Source organism: Anopheles ziemanni, chromosome 3, assembly GCF_943734765.1.
Source record: "Anopheles ziemanni chromosome 3, idAnoZiCoDA_A2_x.2, whole genome shotgun sequence".
Classification (NCBI taxonomy): Eukaryota; Metazoa; Arthropoda; class Insecta; order Diptera; family Culicidae; genus Anopheles; species Anopheles ziemanni.
The window spans coordinates 27,541,032-27,567,974 of record NC_080706.1 but is presented as its reverse complement, the minus strand read 5'-3'; the positions used below and the strand labels follow the sequence as shown (position 1 = coordinate 27,567,974).

General features: G+C 45.0%; 1 protein-coding gene across 3 annotated transcripts in view; it reads left to right on the top strand.

Moving 5' to 3' along the window:
- The first annotated feature begins 216 nt into the window (after positions 1 to 216).
- The window catches only part of LOC131286161 (TLD domain-containing protein 2), a 44,570-nt gene continuing 17,843 nt past the window's right edge, over positions 217 to 26,943 (top strand). Inside the window, exons 1-14 of one of the 3 annotated variants that reach the window (XM_058315054.1) lie at positions 217 to 1,152; positions 6,710 to 6,781; positions 15,369 to 15,475; positions 16,359 to 16,652; positions 18,627 to 19,557; positions 20,033 to 20,678; positions 20,745 to 20,887; positions 21,408 to 21,542; positions 22,410 to 22,549; positions 23,527 to 23,562; positions 24,507 to 24,669; positions 24,750 to 24,891; positions 24,968 to 25,024; positions 25,346 to 25,423. In XM_058315054.1, coding sequence (XP_058171037.1) covers positions 245 to 1,152; positions 6,710 to 6,781; positions 15,369 to 15,475; positions 16,359 to 16,652; positions 18,627 to 19,557; positions 20,033 to 20,678; positions 20,745 to 20,887; positions 21,408 to 21,542; positions 22,410 to 22,549; positions 23,527 to 23,562; positions 24,507 to 24,669; positions 24,750 to 24,891; positions 24,968 to 25,024; positions 25,346 to 25,423 — 3,852 coding nt within the window. In that variant the 5' untranslated portion in view covers positions 217 to 244. The remainder of the gene's footprint in view (positions 1,153 to 6,709; positions 6,782 to 15,368; positions 15,476 to 16,358; positions 16,653 to 18,626; positions 19,558 to 20,032; positions 20,679 to 20,744; positions 20,888 to 21,407; positions 21,543 to 22,409; positions 22,550 to 23,526; positions 23,563 to 24,506; positions 24,670 to 24,749; positions 24,892 to 24,967; positions 25,025 to 25,345; positions 25,424 to 26,943) is intronic. The other 2 variants (XM_058315053.1, XM_058315055.1) reach the window with 2 other exon arrangements.

Below are 26,943 nucleotides of genomic sequence, written 5' to 3'. Positions count from 1 at the left end.
AGTTGGATAGTAATCACAGTTCGACCACAATATAGCTGTCGTCACCGTCTAGGGGAGGGAGAAAAGTACGATCGTTTGCAAGCGTTTGCAGCATTATCGATGGACAGGTTTCACCTAACCGCCGAAGGAGAACTTCCTAGTGTGAAAAAACCACTTGACTCAACTGTTTCTTCTATTCACTCTTCAAAAACATTCTCAACCACAGCCCGTAACGCCTTGTGACGTAGCCGATCAGCAAACCACTATGACCAGTATACTGTCTGCGCCGGGGAAATACCGGTCGCGGAAGGACATCAGCACCGGCTCGATCCCGACGCTAGTGTCGCTGGATGAAGAATCTAGTCTATCGACCACTACGACGACCTCCGTCAGCAGTGACACGGTGCTGTTGCAGAGTCTGCGGGCCGCTGCCAGCCCGAGTGCGGGAAGCGCAAACAGTGCCGCAAGCAGCAGCAGTAGCCATCTGAATATCAAAAATGGTCTGGCAAGCAAACCGCCCCGGCGTAGCTCACTCGGACTAGCACTCCTCGGTGGTGGTGGCGGTTCCCGTAGCTCCAGCAGCTCCGAGAAGGGCAACAAACGACGCAGCTCCATAGCGGTCGTGTTTCTCGGCGGAGGTCGCAAGGACTCGAAAACAACACCTTCCCCAGTGGCAGCTAACGGCGGTAGCCAACAGCATCACCACCATCACCACCACAACCAAAACCACAACAGCCATCACCATCATCACAATGGCCATTCGATCAGCACGATCCCGGAGAAGTACATCAAGACGGGCGAGTCGGACATCGAGAACGATTCGCCGAACACGGACACATTCACCATGCTCTCGCCGGGGCTGGCCCTCGGTGATGGGTCAGTCGGTGAGGGCCTCGATTCTTACGGTGCCAGCGGGGGCAGCGGTGGTGGGTACGACAAGAAGCGCCGCCGTTCGTCCTCCTGGCAGACGAAGCTGGAACGAAGGCGCCGCAAGGGTATGATGGCGCTGGACGGTGGTGACCCGATGCCGCAGGACTCGGCCAGCTTCAGTAGCTTCGGGTCGGCCAACGGGCTCGACACGTCACCGTACGCGAGTGGATCCGGTGGAAAATATGGACGGGAGAAGCGTCACTCCTGGTGGAACATCTTCGTGCCGGACAATCTCAAGCAAAGGTCAGGATCTTTCACGAACCCTTTGAGGGTGAACTCGTCTGCTCTTTGTGACTACGAGCCACAGTAAATGGTTGTTGAAATATTTGCTTACTAACGAATGTCTGGATCTTCTTCAGTCGGCCGCATATCTAACAAAAAGCGGATAAAGAAATGCACCAGGTTGATGACTTTGTTTACCATCATCCAGTTTGCCAATTCCTGTTCATATTATCACAGCACGACCGGTGCTAATTATCACATCTGGAGTTCAGAGTATACATCCAACAACTGTTCTTGGGTCTGGAGACAAAACAAAAAACGAACGAAAAAGAAAGAGTGTAAATCATTGCTCCGTCGGTCAGTCTCGTTCCTACAAATATTTACAGTTTTCCTTACAATCTTAAGCCGGTTAATCATCTTTAGGCCTTGGGGGAGAACTGTGTGTAGACAAAGCGCGAAGGAGATGTCTAGTTTTATCTCCCTGCGGGTTTATAGAGATTTCTCTGCCATTGTGATAACTTGCCTTAGCTCACCACAATAGTAGTCTTATCAACAGCATTGCAACATTGGAATGGCAGCAATAGCCCCAAGAAGGGGGAAGTTATGGAGATACCTTTTGTGTGATGCACCGTCCACTGAAGAGAGATTGTGTATACCCATCGGACCATGACCTACATTACACGCCTAGGAATTTACATTCTGCTATGGTGTTACGCGTCCGCTTTATGTCCATAATCTAGTTCCATTTAAATCGAGCTCCAGAATCGTTGCTGGACATCTCCGATTCGTGGAACTTCCGGAAGCCACACAACCGCTTTGTATTTGTTTGTTTACACAGCCGATCGATGTTCGATTTTGAATTTATACTTGACGCGTGAAAAATACAAACACGTGCAAACTTTGGTAGCCGGTTCCTGCAGAGAGTCACGTACCAGTTCCTCCATCGACGAAGCGGGAATAACATTCACGGCTTGCTCTAGCACCAGATTCGTGAGACTTCAAATTGGATACGGGCGATGTGTTGAAGCATTCGTTGACCTTTTGACCATGTTGCAACGATATCGCCGTATATTCTTGGCGTCGTCAGCGTCTGACGGTTCTTCAATTATTTTCCGTTTGTTACTTCTCGTTCCAATATCCATCATTCACCTTCGATGGAGCTTGTAGCAGCCTCCACACGTTGTTTGATGTCGGCGGCGTCATCGTTGAGGGCTACGTGACTGGGTACAGGCAGCGTGTGCGTGTGACGACGCGTGACATCATGCCATTGATCCGCAGAGCTCAGAACCCCTCCCCCACAGGAGCCAGGATATGATCAGCGACGGAATTGATGCTATTTTTAACATCGGATGCCACGACGTAGACACTAGAATGGAGCGAAGCAGGCTGTTGAATTGTTATGGAATACGCAAGGGCAACTTACAAGCGTCTGTTCTGCTGGTAGATGCGTTTTTGAAGAACACTAGCTGCACAAAATGTGTGTTGTGTTCGCCAGCGTACAACCTATGGAGATAAAGGATTATGCAAACACTTTTTGCTAGTTCACACGTTCGGAGTACAACACGTATCTTTTCGCTCCCTTTTGAAGCCGCCACTATCGTATGCACATAACGATAAAATAAATCTCATAAAACTCGCTCAACACGGTCTTCGGTAGTTATTCCACACTGCCGACGGACGGTTAAGCTGGCAAAAGTAAACACAACCATTCGGCCAACCGATCCAGTTGCACTAGAATAGTTCCACTGATAGGCACTGGTCCAATAAAACTGCGCTCCATTCACGACCTGTCGCTTGGCTTTGGACGCAATCGAAAAATCGATGAGTACTCGATGTGAATGCGGCGGGCATTTTCTTCAAGTGCTCGGTAGGTTTTGCGCAAAGCTAGAGTGGGATCAAAGGTAGGTTAAAAGGGGATAACATTGACATCGATGACTTCCAATTGATGACACTTGCGTTGATGAGTGTCTCGGGTGGTATGGAATCTCCGAACGGTGGCATTCCCTGTAGAAGAAAAAAAAAACGGGGAAATCTTTAAATCCGTAAAGGAAGTCTTTAAAGCACACCACTTGATGTGGAACGTAGCACGTCATGCCGTTATCCATGTGTACAACACGCGGTCACTACCAACTGTTACGTTGCCTGTAGACGCAACTGAATAAATAGCTATTTGCGTGCAGAATAAAGCGGAAACCTTGTGGACATTTTCTTGCCGGGAAAGGATGCCATAACAGTGTGCCGCGATACTTCCCGGACTGCTCGGTAAATCGGTCCAAGGTCAGGTGCAAGTTATTGGTTTGGAACAACGCTAGGCTTATGATGCAACAAACTGAGTAACGTATTGGAACCTTGCCTGGGATTAGACCAGATGCCGTCGGTTTCGGTTTCCGATACGCGGCTGCTTACCCGTTTCTAATCAATCACCCCGCGTGTGTCAGCATTTTTCTCTTCCTTCGTTTTTTCATCTTTAAAGCCAGCCTCCAATTTTTCCCGCACGCCCTTATCTGGCGGCCTTCGGCCGAAAACGATAAATCAAATCAACGGACAACAAACAGTCAGTATACCTACGCGGGTCCCTGCTTGCGTTCGTGAATCACTGTTTGTCGAACTGTTTACATCGTGTCCGTCGGCTGGATTCTGCTGAAAAGAGCGCAAAAACAATCATCGCACCCCCCGCCACAACCGCCACCAACGTCGACTCCGACGGTCTGGTTGAGTGGCGGAAACGGCGAAACTTGTTTTACACCGTAGCCTACATATTGCTATCTATTGTTTCTAAAGCTCCGTTCTGGCCACGACCGGTCCCTGATAAAGGTCCGACTGGGCGGCGATGACTAATAGACAAATATTGTATGACCCCAGAGCGTACAATCTGGGACCAGGGATTAGACAGCGACAGGCAGCCGAGTCTGTCGCCCCCTGTACACGTCCACCAGCCCGGAAACCCAGTGGAGTGCGTTAATGGAAGCTCAAGGGGCAAAAGTAAAACCAGAATCGGCTACTCAACTTCAGAGCAAACAAAGCATCAAACCTAATCTGCACGTAATACAAGGTCCTTCATAAAAGGATTACGAGTACACTCTCTAGGTGGGCCGTAAGTACATGCGAATGTGTGTGTCAACACTAGTCCCAGCCGTATGCCGACGGTGTGAACCGCATCGATCCGCTATCAGTAGATGTCACGTGACGCTGGGAGTTTTCAGGCGCAACCAGACCATGGACTCGTGGAGCAGGTGAACGTACGGGATATTCGAGAAACTGGAAGCTAGTGATAGGCGTTGTGGAAGACTTCAAGACGTTCGATAAAATAAGAAACACACGCTGCACGCACACTCATCTGATGCGTTTTTTTTTCTCGCATCATCTTGACACCGCCGTCGTATGCGGCCAGCATTATTATCGCCGACGCTCGGGAACGCCCGGATGGTCGGCGCGGCGATAAGCGCCCGAAGTGGTGGCACACACAGTGCAGGAATCAATATTTGGAAACCAACCCGATATCCCTTGGTCAACCATTCCATCCCCTCCTGCTCTTCCCTTTCGGGTCGTTCAGAGCTTGTGAGCTTTGATGCGATAGTGAAGTGTGGACGACTAAATCTTACCCAAACCAGCGGTATGGCCGTTAGAGGCGAGGGCAGCGAGACTTATCAGTCAGACTGGCTGAGCTTGATGGTTCCCCACCGCGGCCTAAGGGCTACCGGGGGGCTCCTACCTGTATGCACCATCGTGACCACCACGATGTGTGTGTGTGTGGGTTAGTTTTCTCCTGCTCGCTCCTTCTCGTGCGAGCTTTGCGCCACCACTGCCATCGGCGCTTATCGGTAACCGGTGGCATTTTCGGGCCGGCTCACCATCGACGCACTATCACACGGCACCGCGCTAGGAACGGGGTCGACCATTTGTGCGATGCTGCATCCCGCTAATAGGTGCTGCTGACCAGTTTGACCGAGCGAGAGTTACGTGACACTATTGGTGTCCAGCGGGAACAGTGCGCGCCTTCCTTCGGCTGGCGGATTGCAGTAAAGAAAGATAGATTGCAAGGTTATTAAAGAAAACGTGGATTAATGTTGACTGTGTCGCCGAACGAAAAAGGCAAAGTTTTCCTGAAACGTGTCGTCAGCAAAAGTTGACTAGTGACAAAAAGATAATATTATGAAACAAATCAGTAAAGTGCGAACACTGTATTCGTAGCAATCCATGAAAACATATTTTGTTAGCGGGGAAAGATTAAACAATTCCGTGTGTGAATCTATTTGAACGTGTGTGTCTGTTAGTGTGTTTTATGTGATCAGTTTGAATGTGCATTGATCCTGATTGTGCCACAAAGCCACACACATCATCATGGAGCAACCGAACGAAAAGTCTGGAAAATCTAAAAAATTGAAAAATCATTTATCAAAGTTTAAGGAGAACTACTGGTAAGAAAGGAGAACTACTGGTGGCGTGGTTGGCCACCGAGCATCCTATCATACGATAGTGTTCATATCAATGAATGATACGAAAAAAAAAAACCCGGCGTCTCATCAACATAAATCTTGATGAATTTGTTTTGCGAGAGATACAAAGTGTTGCGTAAATCAAAATAGGATGATTTTTAATCATCGTTTGCACAAACGCACACACCTATGCACAATCGCACAGATCGATTTCGGTGGTTTCGCATCGTTGGGGAAAAATGTTTGTTTGTAGGGAAAAATAATTAAATAAATCACAAATCTTTTCGTATTGTGTTCGTTCGCTTATCGCAGACATTCATGCAAAAGGGGTAGGTGGGGTGGAAAAAAGCGGCGGAGGTGAAAGATTAAAAACAAATCGTATCTACGCAGGTTTCGGTAGGGTGGAATGAAAATGCTCAACAGATTGTCACCTCACCTCGTCTAGTCTGTAGTCATCACTGTTGCATAATGGTGACGTAGTGATGACTTCCCACTTTAAAACGTTGGAAACGTAATAAGTACTGTACGGTTGTTTCTTGATTGTTTTACATTCCGTATTTTTCAGCTTCTTTTGAATTTTAATTCATACCTTATTTTCTTGTTGGCTATTTTGGTTATTATTAATTTTAGTATGAACGGTCAGGCCATCCGTGTTGGTTTATGTGAGGCTAATAATATGAATTATTTGTCATATTTTTACACATAATTGTTTCTACATGCACTTACATAACATTCTCTACACTTTTGAAATTTTTCATTTAGTTTTATTAACAGGTTTATGTTAGTTAATTTTCCTCACAATCCATTTAAATCGCCAAGCTACGTTTTGCCAATTTTAAGTTATTAATTTCTCTTCATTTCTGTTCTGTTTTCTTTCCGTTCTTTCATTTTCGTTCCCGATCTCCATCTACTGCGCACGTGCTCGTATGTTGTGTCTGACCTGTTTATCGTGATTTATCCTGCTCACTCTGCTCCTGCCTGGACGCGTGAAACCAAACCTGTTAATCCTGAATCCGATCAAACCCAATTCCTGTTGCAACCACGTGCTCCTAATGGCACGCCGTACGTTGGTTTTTTTTCACCGAATCGCACCATCCACCGTATACTGACCTCGACCTTGGTTTTCATCGCGAGACCCGCAGGACTCGTAGAGCTAGTCAGGATGTGATACTATCGAAAAGTTCGGACACGCTCAGTAGCCCACCCTACAGAAGGTTAGTTAATTTTTATTGTTTTTTTTCTATTTTTTATTTAGTTTAAGTTTGTATGTTTTAACCCTAGGTTATCGGTTCGCTGCTGGTATTACTTATGCTAAGTTCGTTTGTTTTCAGTTTATATTCCTTATGGACTGTTCCACCGTGTTCCAAAGTTGGACTATTTTTTCCGCTCTGCCAATTGATTTATTTACTCCCGCTTCCTCACTTACCGTGGAAGATTGATCAGGTATTATTAGTCGCGCACCACGGCGTCCAGTGTCAAGTTCAGCGCCTAACGGCTTCACGATAATTTGCGATCATAAATTCGTCCAACGCCTCGTATTCGTCGTGAGCCCGTTGAAGGCGGCTGTCATGAAGGGTCACGAAAACATCGGTATTTAGATGGATTGGATAAATAGTGGCTGCTCGTTTCGGTGCTAGGTTGTAATTTTTATTTTATGTTGTTTGATTAAGCACTTGACCCTTCGACAAAAGAAAAAAAAAACAAATAAAACAGCTTTTGTTTTTCGGTGAATGGCTTGCGCTCGCTAACAGTTCTCCAGTTCTATTTTTATCTATCAAATCTCGAGTGGCCGTACGGAAGACAAGCCGATTTCATTCACGGGCCTCCCGGGTGTTGTTGTTTTGAGTGGTGAGCTCTCGGCCCAACAGGACGGCCCTTTTGTCGACTGGATGGGCGCCGTTTTGCGCACTGCTGTGTGCAAGACACCCCATCGTCAGTCGGTCAGCACGGTTTCACCTCCCTCCCCCTGACCTTCACCTGAAGTGATTCCGTAATAATAATAATAAGCCCTTGTGTCCGGCGAGCGAAAGGGAAGGGTTCCGTTTGTCAAAACCTTGTGCGTGTTATGTGATCGCGGCACCATTCGCCGCTGATATTCTACCAAGCTCCAAGTGTTACCAGCTACTGTGTGTGCGTGTTGTGTGTTTATTTCCTTCGACTGCCTTCCGCTTCCTTCGTATCGAGCCGAATCACCATCTTGGTCTTGGACCTTTAATGATTGAACCTGTGCGCCCTACTAGTGGAATATTTATTGCTATGGTGTCCCAATCAGATGGATCCAAATCGATTGACGGTCAGCTGTTGGCGGTCAAATATTTTGACTCTTCACACGCCGTCCATCACGCCGCGGCTCCTTCTCGCGGCTTGTTGACAGTCGAAATATTGGTGCCCGTACACGTGCCCTGCCCCACTCGAGGGCCCCTTTGCCCAGCAGCATCGATTGTTTACATTCTGTCGATACTTTGTCCGATCGGGTACAGGTGAAACAGCTAACAACTACCACGACTGCTGGATGGTATGCCGCGTTGTTCCATGTTGTTGACAGCGTGTATTCTGTAATAATTTACGCCCGTTAATTAAAGCAACATTGTGAGAACATATGCTTCTGACTACTTTCAATAAAAATGTTCTCAGACGTGAGTTCCCTTGACATGTGAACTAAGAACAACCCGTTAGATAAAAGAAAAGTTATCACATTTACTTGAAATTTAGATTTAGTACTTAAAATGATTTTTGGATGGTATGACTGCTGGATGGTATGCCGCGTTGTTCCATGTTGTTGACAGCGTGTATTCTGTAATAATTTACGCCCGTTAATTAAAGCAACATTGTGAGAACATATGCTTCTGACTACTTTCAATAAAAATGTTCTCAGACGTGAGTTCCCTTGACATGTGAACTAAGAACAACCCGTTAGATAAAAGAAAAGTTATCACATTTACTTGAAATTTAGATTTAGTACTTAAAATGATTTTTAACAAAGTCACCTGCTTGACTTTCAAGGCATTACTTAATTTGATTTTTTTTATGGCCTGCGTACTAGTTGCCCCAGCTCTTTGCCTCAAAATCGGCAACGGTCCCCGATACGTTTGCCCAAGGCCGCCATTGCGTAACGTGCGTTACTTTGGCGTTGAGGTTACTAAATATTTGAAAAAAAAAAGTACTTTCCCCTATGGCGTCCGCTCTACATGGGGCGAAATCGACCCCACTGTACCAACTCTCAACCCCCTCCCATGCCCTGGAAATGATAAAAGCGACGAGACGGCCGAATTTAAAGGGAATCTTTCCACCTTGGAGTGCGCCCGGTCACCTTGACACACACAACGCGACAATCGAACCGCGGTGCGTAGCTGGAACTAATCCAAAACAATTGCAACCTCTCCGAGCAGCATCGGCAAATGTTGCGGGAAGAAACGTGTACTTAAATAAAAAAATTTAAAAAAAAAACTATCAGGGCACCCCAAAATGGCAGCACACGCTGGCAAAGACCTTCAGTGGTGGTTTTTCGGTTTCAATGACGGGATGGGATATGGCACGCCATCGGAACCCTGATGCATGACTAATTAATGGTTTTGAAATCGTATGAAAAGGCACCGTACTACCCAATGGGCGGTAATGTATATAGTTTTTAAATTTCAAAAAACCGTCAACATCGACGAATTTGCCTTTCTACCGGATGAGTGGCAGCTAGTATTCCTTTCAACCGGATGATTGGAAGATAAACCTGCAGTTGAATGGTGTTCGATGTCGATACTAGGAAACCGAGACAAAATACAATAATCTCTCGTCAATTGGGAAACTCTACTGCTGGCAGTGAAGTTCAAAAGGCAGTTCCAATCCAATGGATATAAAGGGCTTCTCCGTAAGGCATCCAATATTGTCTACCCAACGGCTCTTGGCCGTCACAAAGGTTCATTAATTATCGATCATATTCTCCTATGATCATGTCCCACGGAACCAACCCCTCGGGCGAACGTGGCGTTGCGATGATGATACAATTTAACTACCCACCCTGTAGTGAATTTTCCAACCTTTCGTCAGTCTCATTAATCCGCCGGAACATGGAATTAAACTTGGATCGCACAGGCCACAATTATGTTGAAGGCTTGTTGAGCTTGATAAATAGGCGGTAGCTCGAGTACGATGTGTTCGGTGGGCTTTGTCAGTGAACAGTAAGGACAAGTCTGTACAAAGTCAAGTAAAAGACAAATCGAAAGTTCCCTTGCTGCTTTTATGTGATAAAGCTTTTTAATCGTCATAGAAACAGAGGATGGTAGTCGATACGTCTAACCACTAGGCCGAAAAAAAGAAAGATTAATAAGAGGGCAATCGTACCGACAAGAATTTCACTACCTTCGTTTTCTATTGATCGAGTAGAGAAGAGTTCCAAATGCGTCCAAAACCAACTGTAGAATTTCAATACCTGCTATGGAAGAGAGCTTCCATGAAAGGTAAAACACAACTCATCCTAAAGAACACTCATTGAACCGTTGGTATACCGATAAAATTAATTTCATTTTTTCGCTATTGATATATTTTTGCTTCCCTTCATCAAATTTCTGCCACTTGTTTTTTGCACAATGGTTGATGATTATCTCATGACCTCGCAGCATCTGCTACATAAAACAGTGAGCATGGAAGCAACCGGCAACCGTCACATCACCACCATCGTGTCCAATCATGGTCTCGTTTCCGATGGCCATGAATTCTATGGCCGTATCACATGCGTTTCTTCGGTGCACTGTTCCGAAATGGGAAACAAAATGAGAACGGATTATGTTTTCTTCTTTTATCATGTTCGACGGCAGTCCAGTTCCATCCCGTGGTCACTCTCCTGACCCTGTTTAGTCTAGAAAGAGCCGGTTAAGACTGCATGCGCGCGTATCCATACGTAGAGGCCTATGGATCCATTGACGTCAAAGCGGTTGATCATTTACATTCGAATGATTACCGTAAAATGTAGCGTTAAGTTCGTTGTATTGGCATACGGAGAAATTTCACTTAAATTGTAGAGTTTTAAAATTAGTTTTATCAGGTTGAGGCTTAAGGGAATAAAAATACATTGTGTTTGATGGTATACCAAGTTCTGCAACTGCAATTTCATCTTCTCTGGATCTCGTCCACTGGAGCTTGCTTGGTGCACAACTAAGGACACGAAACTGGAACATCTCCCCCAAGGGATTTGAGTGTCAGCCTAAGTGGATTCGCTAAAAATTGCTACCGGCTCGAAAGCCACCCAAAACCCAACCGCAAACTGCCAATCAATGGAAGCCAGACGGAATACCAAAGGAAAGCCCTCCGGTGAAACAGAATTGCCAAGTCCTCCCCTCTGCTTCGCTCCTCCAATATGGAGTGAAATGATCGCAACAGGACTTCTCGGGGCAACCAGTTGCGCCAGTGCGACGGATCTGACTCCGGAAATGGGTCACCACAATTTCCGAACGGCGAGTGTCTGCCACGGGGTTCAGCTGGTTTGCCGATGCTCCTGCGTTCCTTGATGTAAACCATCGGCCTTCACTCTTGGTATCTGGAATCATCCTTTCGGCAAAGAAAGAGGGTATAATGCCAAACGCTTTTGCATGAAAAAGCTGTGCCACTTGCTTCATTGACTTCGACATACCTAAGCCTAGGGCTCTCGTGGTCGGATGGGTTCAATAATGTCCGGAGTTGTGGTTTTACCGTGAGCGAAAGGGAAAGACTGGCATTTCGATTGCGTTCGATAGCCGTCTTTGGCAGCCAAACTAGATCAATCGATTGAGGCGATTGAAGTCCAATCCGGGTTTGCTATTAAAGCGATGACCGGAAGAAACGTTTGCGCAAACGGTGCCGGAGCGATTGGGTACTTTGAACTTGAAATTCTTCAGCTAGCTACTCGTAACACGCCGTGCGCGTGCATACATGTGGTCGAGGTAATCGCTGGTTCGCTGAGAGTGGTAAACGCAGCTCGTGCAAAACATACTCGTACCCCCAACTTCCTGGCATGCCAGGACTGCAATCATGCGGAACCATCATGGCAAACCGTACCGCCAAAGACGCAAATACTACATCTCCATACCGTACGAGCACATACCCGACCGGTGGCAGCAATGACACTCACCGAGCGCGTTCAGTGTCCTCTACGGCCCTATGGGTTGAACAAGTCTTACGACAAAACTAAAACTCCCTTCCGATCCGTACCGAATTGGGACTCAAACATGGTGAATCGACGAAGTGACAGATTTATCGAGTCTATAATTTAATTATATGGCAACCGATCTTGCGCGCGACCTCAAAGGGGGGACACACTGTCAAGCCGATCGCTTTTAGTGTCAGGTGATAAGATCTTTCTCCTTAATCAATACCTTCCCTCCCGGGGCCTAGGGCACCGCGTAGCCATACCGAACCGAGTCTCAAGCAAGTCAATCTCTACAGCCATCTCCCGCAGTTCGTCTCTCTTTCGCACTTGTTTTATGCCGCTTTTGGTTGGCCGTTAAGTGCTGAACTCGTGGGATCCCTTGTGCAGGTCAGAGCTCTAAAAATATGTTCCACTGCATGTGGATACGGCAACAGAAGGGAGGCTAGGTGTGTAGGTAGTATCGGTTGCGTTACCGGTAGGGTACTGAGGACTACTATGGCACACGACCACCACACCAGCCTACACTAGCCTTCAACAACGGAGTAGTGGCGATCACACTCAAAGCAACATCGAGCAGGTTTCGTGGACAAGCATGTCCATCGGTTCTGCGCCCGCCTATACATCACATGGTATCGGTAGCTACCGATCGTGTCAAATTTGTGTTATAATTATCTTGATCCACGCCGAACTGTTCGTATCGGTTGTGTGTGTGGTTATATGTAACAGTGTTGTTGCCAATGGCGGAGGCCTACAACCAAAGTAGTACCATATGCACAACCCTCCCCGGTTGGTCGATCACATCGCACCGCATCTACGGCCATCTCTTTGCTTATCGGTTGCCTTACCGGCGGGTAAATAAGTGTCGCTGAACGAGAATGGCTGCAGGAGATGTAAAGCAACACCATGGCACGCCACGCGAACCTTTTGCAACCCATGCCTGCCAGTAGTTGGTCCGCTTGCCACTGCTGACCCCGCCGGCACCGCTGAGCGCACGACAAGTTAATCGTACCGTACCGGAAGCATAAATCTGGTTTAATGTGTGCAACATTTTTCCTTGGTGGCCAGCCCCCCTCCGCGTATGGGATGTGTTGCTACTTTCCTCTCACGTGCTCGCCTCATGGCGTTCCTCCGTTCAAAACGCACGGTGACCGCGAAACGGTCGCAACAGGTCACTGGCTTACACGCGACTAATAGTGCTTCTAACTCCGGTCCAGTAGTGCTTTGCTTTGCTACTCCGACAGGTGTGAGCATTTGCTAACGGATGGAGTACAACCCGGGAGAAGTCACGATCGTCATCGAATGTGGCGCGATCGGTTTTGTTATCGACGTGGAGAAGGAAATAGGACCTTCACGATCACGTGTGTAAGGTGCCTTTGACCCGATCGATTCGCCATTTTTCGCGCCATGAAATAGCAAGCATTTCTCTCGCGTAGCCACGACCCCGCGAGTGAGCGTGAGTTGGTGTGCCGATGATTTATGAACCTCCCGGTGAGGGAGACACACTGCTCCACACAGTGGGGGTCTCGGTGGCCAAACGGAGTATCACCGGCTTTGCTCTTCCATTGCATCTCAAAGGCGGCCGCTGCTGTCAAAGGGCTACCCTACCGTATTTACTGTTCGCGGAGAGCACTGTTCAATTCGCTTGTCCCTGAGGGGCAGCGGCAGTAGCATCAGCATAACATAAATCAAATCGGCGAACAAAGTTGGTCCCAATCCAATGCACGGCCCTGTTTAAAGATCGGTGAAACGAACTTTACCATTCATCATGGGAGCATCATCTCGAAAAGCGAAACAAAAAAAATTGCCATCCAACACTTGTTCCACTTGACTCGAGGAAGAAAACGTAGGCATCGGCTGCTAGGATCATGTTTCGATTTGGCGAATCACGACTGCAAACCGCGCGCCGCATGGAGAATGCGAGCCGGAGTTCCTTCTCCGGTAGCCTTCGGGGAAGTGCTGGAGTGACAGCCCGACCCAATCAATGTCAAATAACTGCGTGTCAAATGCACCCCCGTGAATGGCAGTTTTCCATTGGAATGGATCCGATTTTGTTTGTCTATTTAAAGGCATTAGTAGTGACACATTGGTGTTGGGCAGCGTGATCCTCTCGTGTTGTGCGATTGCGAGGTATCATAGTATTTCAACGATAGAGTCCCTATGGTGTGGTTGATTCTCGAAGCTACAGTAATAAAATGGCTTGCGCCACACGAGACCTGTTAACATTACAATCTTTTCAACAATAAATCATATCATGCAAACGCGTTACTGATTCCAAGTAGTCCAACGAAGCGAATGGAGCGTCCGACGATAAACTCGTTTCCGACGCTTGAATCATTCCATGCGACCTTCGCGGAGAACGAATTCCGGAAATAATCACGCTTCAGGCATGCTGTCATCTTGTATAAAAAAAAAGAATGGTTTTCGATAAGCAAGTCGAGTCCACAAAATAACATAATACTTTTTACAGACAGCAGGATCGAAGGTACGTTGATTGGTATTCGCTACCCAAAAATGCAGAGGCGCTAGGTACACGGCAATCCTCACAGTGAATGGTGTTGACCGCAATCAAGATTCGCCCATGTGCTCGCCGTTCGCTTCCGAGTCGATAATCTCCAATCGACGCGACAGTCCTCTGTCCTTCTGTCAATCTGCAGAAAACAAGTGGATTGTTACCTTGCTTGCAGAGTGTTGTCAGTTGCCCATGTCTTATGTTTTTACTCCGGGATACGCCAATTACCAGAATTCTATCACCTTAAAAGGGCGATCGATCGTGAGATCTTGTGCCGGTGGTAAAAGAATTCCAGTCGTTACAAATTCGCAAGCGCAATGGCAAAACACTGCCGAACACGTTAAAGCCCTCAGTCCAGGGCATAGTTGGACCCTGCAATTATCCAATTAGCGAATGGTGTTCTGCTTTCGCGATCGACAGCCAACATTTGCACACCGCGGACCACAGGGTGCTAAAGCTTCCGTTTTCGCACCTGATAAAAATAGAAATCAAAAACAAGACGACATCTTAATTCAGCAAGACGGTGACAAAAACGTCCAAACAAACACCCAAAATGTTGTTTGTCCAGACAATACAACTGGTTGCAAATAAATGTTAATGAAACCAGATTGTTCGCATGCGGGATAAACTTGACTCCAGTTGTGTTGATGAACGTTAATTGTTTTCGCTAATTGACATGACTACTAAATTAAGCAAATAAATTAGGAATCGGGCGAGTTTCTCCGTAACGTCCATCCAATGAATAAGGTAAAATATCGGAATCACCGAAAAAAAATTTTGCATTATTTAGCTCACGGTTTATTTTAAGACGATCTAAAAATTAATTAATCAAACGTGTCAGGTAAGTTATAGCTGTATGATATTGTACAACGGTTTTGCATATGAGCTTCAGCTTAACTCTAAGCACGTAGGATCTTTTGCGGAACGTGTGCATGCAATTACTGTTCTTTGATGCTATCTAGTGTGTCCTCTTTCTCCAACAGGTTTTGGAATTCTTCCCACCACACAGTAAAATAGCCAAGATTACTTTTATTACCCATTTAAGTAGCTTATAATTACGTTTACGACTCCTACAACGTGCCTGCGGGATCGTTGGAGGCATCGTATTTGAATTCTGTCGTTATGGACAACTTTTAAGCGAATTTTTTCTTCTCTACTTTTTTTCCCCCGAAATCAGGAGCAAATCCAGAAGTGTAGATCATGGGCTAGCCGCACCATTCGATTTGGATTCGCTGCGCTCGAAGGTAGAGGGCCGGTTCGAAAGCATCGATCGACTATCAAAAGGTAAACACTGAAGATTCCGGGGATGGTGGCGTACGTAAATGTTGAGTAAAACGTATCAAGGGTTTGCCTAGTTTGAGAACTAGAACAATATTCTTTCCATCGCCAACAATGTAACAAAATGTTGATGAAACATGAGCTCGTCCCGGCTGTCGAACAGTCAAGAGGGTATAGTTTAAGCCGGATACTTTGTTGTTCCTTTTTCTTGCCGATCAGCGTATTACGAACATAAACCATAAGACCACTTGCATGCCAGATGATCTTTTTCCCAGCTCGCCAGACAATAAGTTCTGTTGCTTGTTTTCTTCGTTGAGAGGCGCACTGATTGGGCACTTCATTTTGGAATAAGATTTGTCTCCATTGGCAATAATAATGGTGGCCTTATCGTCTTTGTTTATAAATATTATTCCTTTGCCCTTATGTGAACGTTTCAATGTACTTAACAAACAAATGAAAAAATGTCTGGATCAGCATATTTTACAAATCTCTACATTCATACAATGTCCGTAGGCTCTCTGCGGCGTGGCATTGGTCATCAAGCTAGGTCGCTAGCTTCAGATGTCAGAAGATGTGTTGCGTTTGTTGAGTGCAGACCTAGTCGGTTTCTCCGTCGAGTACGATGAGTGGATCAAGTTTATACAATTTAAAAAAAGACGCGCCATATCGAAAGTGTATCTACATTTTGTGTCGGCGTGAGAAACCGTTGCTCAAGTACAACTTTGTCGTTGTTTACTCGAAGTGTTCTGGCATACAGAAAGTGTTTAACATTGATATTTCGTACGACGCACTAAAGTACACAGATTCAAAGAGCCATGGTATACCTGCGAATGGGGAAAACATATCTTAATCTCCAGCATTGAAATTCGAATCTGATCCCTATTTCCAGATGGCGAAAAGAAACGCTCGATGCCAACCATACCCACCATAACGTACACAGTGAAGGACCGGGACACGCTGACGTCCGTGGCGGCGCGCTTCGATACAACCCCATCGGAACTAACCCAGCTGAACCGTCTGGCCAGTTCGTTCATCTACTCCGGCCAGCAGCTGCTGGTGCCGGACAAAAATGCCAAATCGGCCGCGGACGGTGAGTCCGACGCCAGCACGGAACGTTCCTCCAACAGCCCCACCGACGGCCGCCGCAAAGGTTCCCAGGAAGATTTGTCACAGGATGAGAAAGGTAAAGTAATTTTGTCCGATCTTCTCTGTTCTTTCCAGGATAGAAAAGGAAACAAGTTTTTTCTTTAATTTTATGGGCGACCGTTAGGTGTGCATAAAAATGTCTATAATGGAATGTGTAATTATTTCACGGCAGTCACGGAGCAGATTCAAGAAGGCTTGCTCACAGATGGCGCTGCAATCTACTTCCAGCATAGCTTCGTTGGAGCAGTCTTGTTTCAAAATAATTGTTACATCGTGTGATTTTAAAATCGAGAAAAGATGGAACAATGTTATTTTTACAAAGTTATTTGCCTCAAAAAGACTATTCAACGAAGAGGCTAATTGTTAAAATCGGTTCAGGGTATGAAAAGGTTTTCAAAAATTTCGCAATTATTTCAACTTTGACAACCTTTGACAACTTCATGGTTGAAGCTTTGTGCTAGCAATCTTGGGCAAAATGTAAATATTTTGCTACACTGTCAAGAAGCCAAGAACCAGCTGGCACTCGATACTTGCAAAAGTGAATTCAATGTGCAATTTCCAGTTTGTAGTGCATTCTTTTCCCAATTGTCCTCGTGATACTCCGTCAATGTTATCAGCAGTCAGTCAATGTTGTGCAGATGGCTGAAACGATAGAAATATACCATCGAAAGTGTGCGGTATAACTGTTTGATGCAATGATGAAAACGGCAGTGTTTTGCAAAAACGGAGGTAAGCGTGTAATGTGAAGTGTATATCGTCGTTTTGCGGCATTTAGTGACATTTTTTATGCATTCTTAATCTGATGATAGATTTTCTTATCGTTGATCGATAACATATGGGGATATCGATTACCTCCTTTGTGCTGCGCGGATACGCCGCAATACATGCCATGCCGCTTGTCGGTTTATAAATTAGCGATCAGGTGTTGATGTTTCAAATAAACTTTGTTGCTTTTGGTATTTACCATCCACCTGCAATGAATTTTAAACTGAAAGTTATATTCGGCCAGTATCAGTAAATTTCAATTAAGTGCGCGAAAACATAACACAGAAGGTAGTACAAAATAGTTTCAGTATGTAGTGTTACTGACCACGTTATAACTACGACCATAGTTATTAATAACGCCACGTTTTGTGCGGAAGTAAGCTGATGTGTGCTTTAGTTCCGGTTTAGCAAATCAACAATGAGAAAAGAGCAGATTTGTAATTACCACCTAAAGGCTGATCTTAGTCAAACGATCACTGGTGCCACTAACCACTGTCAAGTAATCTTTACCGGCAAATGGTCGTTTATTAAAATGACTGCCATAGCCCCTACCTGCCGGCTGTGTATATGGTTTGTTGATGAAAACAGCCCGTAGGCTTGTAGTACAATTGCTTCTCTACAGATATATTGTACGGCACTGTAGTACATGATAAGAAAAAAGCTCATATCGTTGTCACAAACACAAAACCATCCGTACTGCGGTCTGCTGGATGTGTTAATAAGTATTCTTTACGGCCACGAAGCAGCCAGACGGACGGGGATTGTTGCGACCGGTGGCACAAATCGAAGTGCCCTGGCATGTGTGATAAGGGGCCGTGTAAGGAAAACGCACAGCAGCAAACAACTGTGACAATCTGTTCGCTACTTCTACGTACAAACTGGCAATCAAATGAGCTCACAAACGGAAGTTCTAGTTTCACGATACGACAAGAGCATAAATAGCGATCATAGCGTGGAAGTTTTTCCGGAGCGTGTAGTGTGACGATCGTATCTGCAGTAATGCAATCGTGGACCAGAGACTTCGGCGCTATGTTTTTGCGTGATAAACTGACAGGTTCGTGGTTTGGAACAGCAGGGTTTCGTCGGTGTTTACTTTTTGCTGACGACATTGGCTGTGGTATAGCCATGTTAGTTACGGCATGAATAACACGTACGGCTCGCTTTACGTTTTGTTCGGATCGTCTAGCTATAAATTGTTAATGTTAATCATAATTTTTAACAAAATATTTGTTTTTTATTATTCTAGATTTACTGGAAGGGCTGCGCCCTGGATCACCAAAACCGGGTCACATCGAGCGTGTTGCCTCGCCGAACACACAGAGTGGTGGTGGTGGAGGCGGAGGAGGAGGAGGTTCGACTGGCAATGCGGCCACCGGCGGTGACGAGGACGATCCCGTCACTATACAACGCTTTTTGAAGATCAATGTGCGACACATTACCGACGGACAGGGGGTGGTCGGAGGTGTCCTGCTCGTCACACCGAACGCCGTCATGTTCGACCCGAACGTGTCGGACCCGCTAGTCATCGAGCACGGACCGGAAAGTTACGGCGTGATCGCACCGATGGAGTTCATAGTGAACGCGGCCATCTTCAACGATATCGCACACATGCGCGTGCAGGGTGCGGCCGGCGGTAACGAGACGGCTGAGAAGGCCGAGATCTACCACCCGGTTCCGGTGGAAAAGCCATGCTCGCGCTGCGACACGCACTCGCCCGGCAAGGATTCGCTGCTGGTGAAGGATGAAACGTTCCCGGAGCTCGGTGTCGGCTCGGTGGAAGGATGCGACGACCAGGAATCGATCTGCTCGAGCAATGAGCGCGATGGCGATGCGTTCCCGAAGGCGTTCGAGCGGGATCTAGTGACGCCAAACAATCTGCAGCGCTTGCACGGCGATTCGACCGAGAGCGGCGGTAGTTCGGTGGAGCCGAAAGCGTCGTCGGCGGAACCGCCTATGTTTCTGTCGTACGATCGTGACTCGTCCCAATCGCACACACCGAACTCGCTCGACAACAGCGCGACCGGGGCGGCGGCAGATCAACAGGCGTCGAAGTCCGGTGGCGATAAGACTGACCAAACCAAGACCAACAGTATCTTAGAGGATCCCACCATGCGCTCCCTGGAGGAACGACGGAGAAGTCTGCTGGATCAGCACTGGGCCATCCCAAGCAAGGACAGGTTAGCACGTGTGCCAAGCTCTCACTCTTTAAGTACTTTGTATTCATTTCACCCTCCTGACAACTCACACGCCATTGCATGCAATCATCTGAAATTTACTAACAAACTTGTCTCAAAAAGGCTTTACTTTTGTATAGGAAATATTAAAATTGTGTGACAGATACTAACCAATTTCACTTTTTGCTGTTGATATTGTTTAAAGTTTAAGTAAAGTTTCACCAATTGCAATATCAAAACAACACAATAGATATTTTGTGGATCAGGTGAAATCTAACGGATTTAATTAATAATAGAGAATGTTAGTAAATTTCACTATAATCTTTGTTTTATATTATGTTTTGCTTTTATTTTGGAAATACCGCTTCATGTTTCCATTGTGACCTGTCCTGAACCTATCTATTCCAAACTGGTCCATCCCGCGATCCCATTGCTTCATTCATGTTCACCGACGTCCGCCTCCGCCCGCGGAGAGTAGACTGAAATGTAATTGCGATCAATCGTCATCCCGAAGATCTTTGGACGACGAGGAAGCGGCCAGCACGGGCAGTGGAGCCACGGCGGCATCCTCTTCAACGGCTGGGGCGAGCTCGATCGGTGCTGGCCATCACGTTCCACCGATCGCTCCGATCGCCGAGGTCGCTGTTGGTGGCGATGGACAGCTGGTGAAGCAATCGTGCCACGACTCGGGTATCGACATCCGCGACCCGGGAGCATCCGGTGTGGCGGCTGGTGGTCATGGGGCTCTACTAGGCCTCGGTGGAGCAACCGGTGGAAGCGGTAGCAGTGCAGCCAGTTCCGTCGCCAGCATTCCGATTGTGGCTCCGATCGCCACTAAGAAAGTATACAGCGATGCGGATATCGTGCTGAGCGCGGATTGGGTGCCACCGTTGACGATTGCACCGACACATCTGCACGACAGTTCACCCCGCAGTAGCAGCTCGCTCGTTTCCTCGTCCCAGCACGGCTCTACCACTCTGTCGACGGTGACGTCCGATGCTGGCGGGCGCAAGAAAACATCCAGTGTTAGTTTCAGCGTGGATGAGCACGACCCACACGGTGCTGCCGGTCCGGCCGGTTCCGGATCGTTCGAGAAGGGAGCTGGTGAAACGAAGAAAAACAAGGTATTTTCATTGAACCTTTCACCCTATTGCGATAAAAATACTTACTCCATTTGATCTCCGTTTTAGATGCTTAAACGACTCTCCTACCCGCTTGCATGGGTTGAAGGATTGACCGGTGAAGGCGGTAGCAGTCACAAGTCGGACTCGATCGAATCCGCACCGAATACGGGCGACTCGAATCAGAGCGTCTTCTCAAAAGTATTTTCCAGGTAAGTTTCGGCATCCATTTGGGCTATCGTTTAGTGAAAAGATACAAACCGAATATGCAATGGTTGCGATAAATTTAATCTCAAGTTTACGCACCTTTATAAACTGCACAATTTATGGATTTTCCTTGGTTTTCGTTTTTGGTCTGCTTGAGTTAGATCTGTTCACTTCACAGCTGTCTCGCGAGGCGAGACAGGTTTTGGAAAAGGGAATGAATCTTTTCTCGCCAACGTTCGTTTAACAATTGAAATTTGAAAAAGCCTTTTGGTTTTGACACACGACGTACACGTTTTGTTTCAAAGATTACATTATACCCTTTAGTTGATATGGTTTGATATGATTTCCAAACGCACCCTTGCTCGATATAGCATCTAAGTTTGTAAAACTAACGCGCAGCGATTAGAGCAGCAAACTAATCCGTAAACCTGTCACTTTACTCAAACTATCCCGCCGGCCCTCTTATCGTACCTTCGCCATCCCCGCAAAAAAAAAACACAAATCAAATAAACACATCAAAAACAGCTCCCCCATCACATTGGTCTCGGAGCTGGGTGGAAATTTGTTTTTGTCCAAAACCCCGTCGGAAGACTCCGGAGGCTCGCCAGTTCCACCGCTGACACCGCACGAATCGCAGGCAGGGGGGTCGGTTGCGGCCGGGTAAGGATTCGCAAGCTCACCCAAATACCAGCAAAGGGAAAAGCCATCCCGCCTTCTTTCACGGCGCACTCTGTGCTGTGCATTTCTATCACGAACTCCTCTATCCCTCTGTCTTACTCTCACTCTATCACTTTTCTATCACTGTGTTTGTAATAAGGATGTTCTGATATTGTAATTTGTTCGCTATACTTTAATTTCGCCAACCACAACGTGCCGAGGCAATCGTGGATATATATATATATTTTTTTTTTCATTTTGGTTCACTTGATCTTTCCATTGTACTGTACTTTATGCAAAAGTGTGTACATATGTTTGGTTATGTTATTCATCCCTGTTGCCATAGAAATAAGTGTACCCTAATCGTGCCAGGGGACATAAAATTTTTAATTTCGCTTCATAACCTGATCAATAGGATCAAACCTGTAACAGTTCATTATTTTCGGTTTGCTGATATTAAATCTTTTAACCTGTAAACGATATGCATCGGAAGCTGTTGCTATCTTTGGCATTTTCTTTACCCTCTGATACAATTTCTTTTTGACGATCGTATCCTTTTGTGTTAATTCTGTTGATGTTCGTTGATGTTAAAAAAAGGAGGATGAAAGAGAATATTGAGTTTCCATTTCTTAAGCGAATTAGACCACTAGACACACAGTAGAAAACTAGAGCTCCTGCACCTCAACACTTGCGACTTCGCGTAGTGTGAAAGTACTCTTCCTGTGTAGTGAATGTTGTTAGACGGATACCCGTTGATGCCGCGTATAATGGATGTATTTGTTATGCCTGTAGAGAGTGAGACTGCCTGTCTCCGCTCGAATTAACGATCGATATCTTCGACGAGTAACATGATTCCTTTGCTATTCACAGGCGGTCGTCCATCGGTACCTTCATTCGGCCGCATCCCTCCGAAGGAAGCGCCCATAAGCAGAAACAGGCGCCACCCAAGCTCGACTACCGCTCGATGGTGTCCATCGATGACATGCCGACCTTATTCGTTAGTTTCGACAGTAAGTATCCTGCGGTAGTTCCGGCCACGGCGGCTTATCGCACCACTGAATTTTGAATGCCTGTTGTTTACTTACGAAAGTTCATACATTAATGTTGGTTCTTTTAAGAGTGAACAGAATTTCTTTTTATCTTTTAACTAATTGTTTGGATTGATACATTCATAATTTTTATTTGTTCTACAATTAAGCAAATTTGTATTGGAAAAACGACGGTTAAGATTATTTCCCCTTCAAAGGGAACTGTTCATTTTAGATTATTATCACTTAGGATAGATCGTTGTTACTTCTTAATATTTCAAACGCTGGATAAATTACTGTTTTTCTTACCTATTTCAACCACTAATTGCCGAGTTAAAGTAGTCCTTTTACTAAGCTAACCAATAGAAATATCGCAGTTTCTTGTATAAAGCGCTACAAATTAATTCAATCGCACCTCGAAATGTAGTTGCCACTCATTTAGGATTTAGCTGTAGATACTTAGACGCACTCTTTAGCGAATTAAGTGGCGCTACTTATTAGAATTGCTGCGGAAGACAGGAACATTCCATGATAAATATGTTTCACATTTCACACTAGACAGAGATGTGAGAGAGGGTATTTTGATTTATACAACTCTCTGTTTCGTTGTTTCATTGTCGTTTTGACTGTTCTGTTCTAGATGTAAATTTATAATTTGGATTCTTTCTTTTCTTCGGATGTTTCTTTCTTCTCTCACTTTTTCTATTCTTCTATCCATTGTCATTTACGCGCTGCGCTCGCTCACGATTCCAATCGATAACTTCTTTACCACAAACATAAATCATTTTATTCCCACCTGCTTTACCACAAACATAAATCACTTGCGTTTCAACATCAACCACTATTTTCAACTACTACAACAATCCTATCTACAACCGCTCGTCATGAACCAACAACATCTACAACATAATGTACAACAAAACGATTCCAAACAACCAACTTCTTCTACTCGCACCCAGTGAAGGCACCATTGTTTCCTCAGCTTGAGAAACTTGGTAGGTTGCGCGCGCGTGAATGTGTGTGTGTGTGTGTATGGGTGAGGGTGTGTGTATACAGACCAAACAAAAATACTGTGTTTTGTAAACAGTGATCATTCTATACAGCATCCATCCGTTGATCATTTCATTTCTCTTTAATATTCATCACAATACACCTTCTATCAAGCAAATGCGTGTAATCGTCTGAGGTTCAAATTGGTTTCATGTGTACAGTTTTGGATTGTAAATAAATCCTTCACCTCCGTCTGCATCGTCAATGTGGGTTTTGTTGTCGTTGTTGTTTCAAGTATCTTGCCACTATCTTTCATGGTTCCGTTCGGTCGCGATCGAAATGGTAAATGTTAGCCCTGCTAGCATCTTTTTTCTTTTCTCCATCAAATTAGATGTTCTTAGATAAATATAATTTAAGTTCTGTATCGTTTCAATAGGTGTATCCTTTTTCGGGCTTATATAGGGGGTTAATTGTGCTTCTCTTGATCTCTATATAGTAAATAATTCTTCTTGGAAGGTGTAACAATTAATATTTCTGCTGTAATTTATTGTTTTTTTTTTATAATCTAATGCTGGTTTGCATGTCAGCTTTCATTCGAGTTGCAATAATTTACTGTTCATATGCTTAAAAAACGTATGAAAGTTATTGATTGGTTGTGTGTAATAACCTTACTTATATATAAGTGCTAAATTTTCGAAAACAGATAAAAGATTTAAACGCAATCAAACGGTACACGTTTGTGTTACTCGATGCTTTCCTACAGTGTTTAATGCAATAATTCTACCCAATGCGGCACGTAACAGTTTGGCAGTGCATGATACTCGTGCTAAATGTTTCTAGTTCAATGTCTAACCAAAACAACGGACTCAAAAACAAGCCCACCCTGATCTCATTCTGGCTTGTTGCTCTCCCGTTTGCTTTCATTTCATCTACTTCCCCCCGTGAACAGAGCTCATTCCGCGACCGGCACGAGCCTGCCCGGATCCGCCGATGTACCTGCGGTTGCGCATGGGACGTAAGATCGGCAAAAATACACCCCTTCCGACGACAGTGATGTCCTACGGCAAGAACAAGCTACGGCCCGAGTATTGGTTCAGCATTCCCAAGAACAAGTAAGAGCGAGATGATAACGGACTCGCGGGTTTTGATCGTAGATGATTACCTATCTTTTCCCACGCTATGTCTGTTGCAGGGTGGATGAGTTGTACCGCTTCCTCAACGCATGGGTGCAGCATCTGTACGGCGAGCTGGACGAAGCTGCCATCAAGGAGCGAGGCTTCGAACTAATCCAGATCGACACCGAATGGTCAGCGAAATCTGGCAGCCCGTCGAAGGTAATATTTTGTACAGCATGAATCCATCTTGGAAGGGACTTTATTTTAATTTCCTCTTTTTTAAAATCATTTTTAGGACGGTCGTTCCGCTAGTGAAGGAGAAATCTCCGAGTATACACGCGAATCGTGGGAGGTAAGTGTGTTGTGGCAATTCATTTATGCTGCCTAAATGTTTATATCATATTGAAACAAATTGTTAATGTTTTACGAGACTCAAAAACGACCCAGATGGTCAATCTCAGTATGTCTAGTTTCTTTCTCATCTACAATCGTCGATTAAGTGCCTGTATATCTACCGAAATGGAAGGATATCGTATAATTAATCCATCTTTTCGTCTTATCTCTCCTTGTCTCTCTCTCCCGTTTGTTTGATTATTTCTGTGTATTGATTTTCGTTTTTCTATACCTTCCCGACCCTCGCCCGGGGCTGTTCCTTCGTCCTGCCCCAAAACAGCTGCTAAAGGCACCGTTCGTTAAAACCTACAATATAATCAAAAGTCAAACGGGATCCAACGATTTGGACGGCTGTGAGGTTAGAGCTGAAAGCAATTAAATCTTACTAGTCACAAACAATTTCAATGAAACACTCACAGCTACTTTACCCCCCCAAAAACACTGTTGCTATCTAGCGACTCCCTCTCCACCACTCGTACAAATTACAAAAATATCCTCCCTTTATTAGGCTCTGCTGCTCACTATCTGTACACACTGCCAATGTATTTTCGTAACCGTAGTAGAACCCCCGTTACCGTCACACAAACTGTCACACATACATAGACATGTTCTACGTTTTATACATCTCTCGATTTCTCTCTAGTCTTCTTGCCTATACTACCTGCTCGACTGTAGTGTATATTCATACTTTAGCGAACAGTTAATAGAACGGTTGCTGTGTATTGTTATCTGGAAATAGTATGTATGTTACATCTGTCTATTTCCCTATCCGTACTATTCGTTTGTTAGATACTTCATTCAAGCCGCAAAGAAAAGGATTTGAATTTTTGAGATAGAAAATATCTTTGTTGAATCATATACCGAATTTGCATTTTGTTATCCACCCAGAATCTTGTGAATCTCTAAACGTTTCGCATGTTAAATTACCATTTTTTGCCAACACAAGCAGAACGTGTTTGGCCCACACGAGGATACAATTTCTACGGCTAGAGATTTCTGGAAATCTATAATAGAGAATTTTTTTATTTTGCATTTTTGTTGTTGTTTTGTTTTTGTTTTTATCGAAATATAATCTAGTTTGCCTTTATTCTTCGAAATTGGAGTATCATAATAAGCTAATTTAGACAACTAAACAAAAACTATACTTTGAAAAAAAGACACACAATATGATGCCATATTTTGTGCGTGTTATGCCATTCATTCTAATGTTACTCGTTCGGTCTATGTTAATCGCAAAATTGCATCCTTAGTTCACGCTGGTATGTGTTCAATGTTTAGGCCACTTATTCTATCTCCTTTTTGGCAGTTAGCTTTTATGATTGTGATTTAGTTGCTACTGCTTGTTTTCTTAGCAATTAGCCCGCGTAAGGACACGAGTAGGATTCGAAACAGTTGTTGTTGTTAGTAGGATTCAAACTTCTCAAAACTTTACTACAAACAAATTATTCTCGACCATGTTTCTCCTGTGTCCATGTCCCAAACACATCGTGCTGTGAAACATATCTGTTCTTAAAATAACTGTTATAGTACTAGTTCATAAGTCTGATAAACGTGGATCGCAAACGATTCTGATTCGCAAACGAACTTATTATCTCGCAACTTATAAAACATTAAATTCTGTATTCTCGACATTAAGAGGGCATTACAGCTAGCAAATATTCAAGTTCAACAATCGGTGCTATTTTTCGAACATCTGTTTGTAAACTTCTGTACCTCGTGTGCCGGAATTAATGCAAACATGGTGTGATGTAAGTACCTTGAAGAAAAAACAACATTGAACGAATCTCACATTGAGGTCAACGAAACTGCCTACAAGAAGCAAGATTATTCAATCTTACACTACTGGTCGAATCGCGTTTGTTTACTCAAATCGTCTCG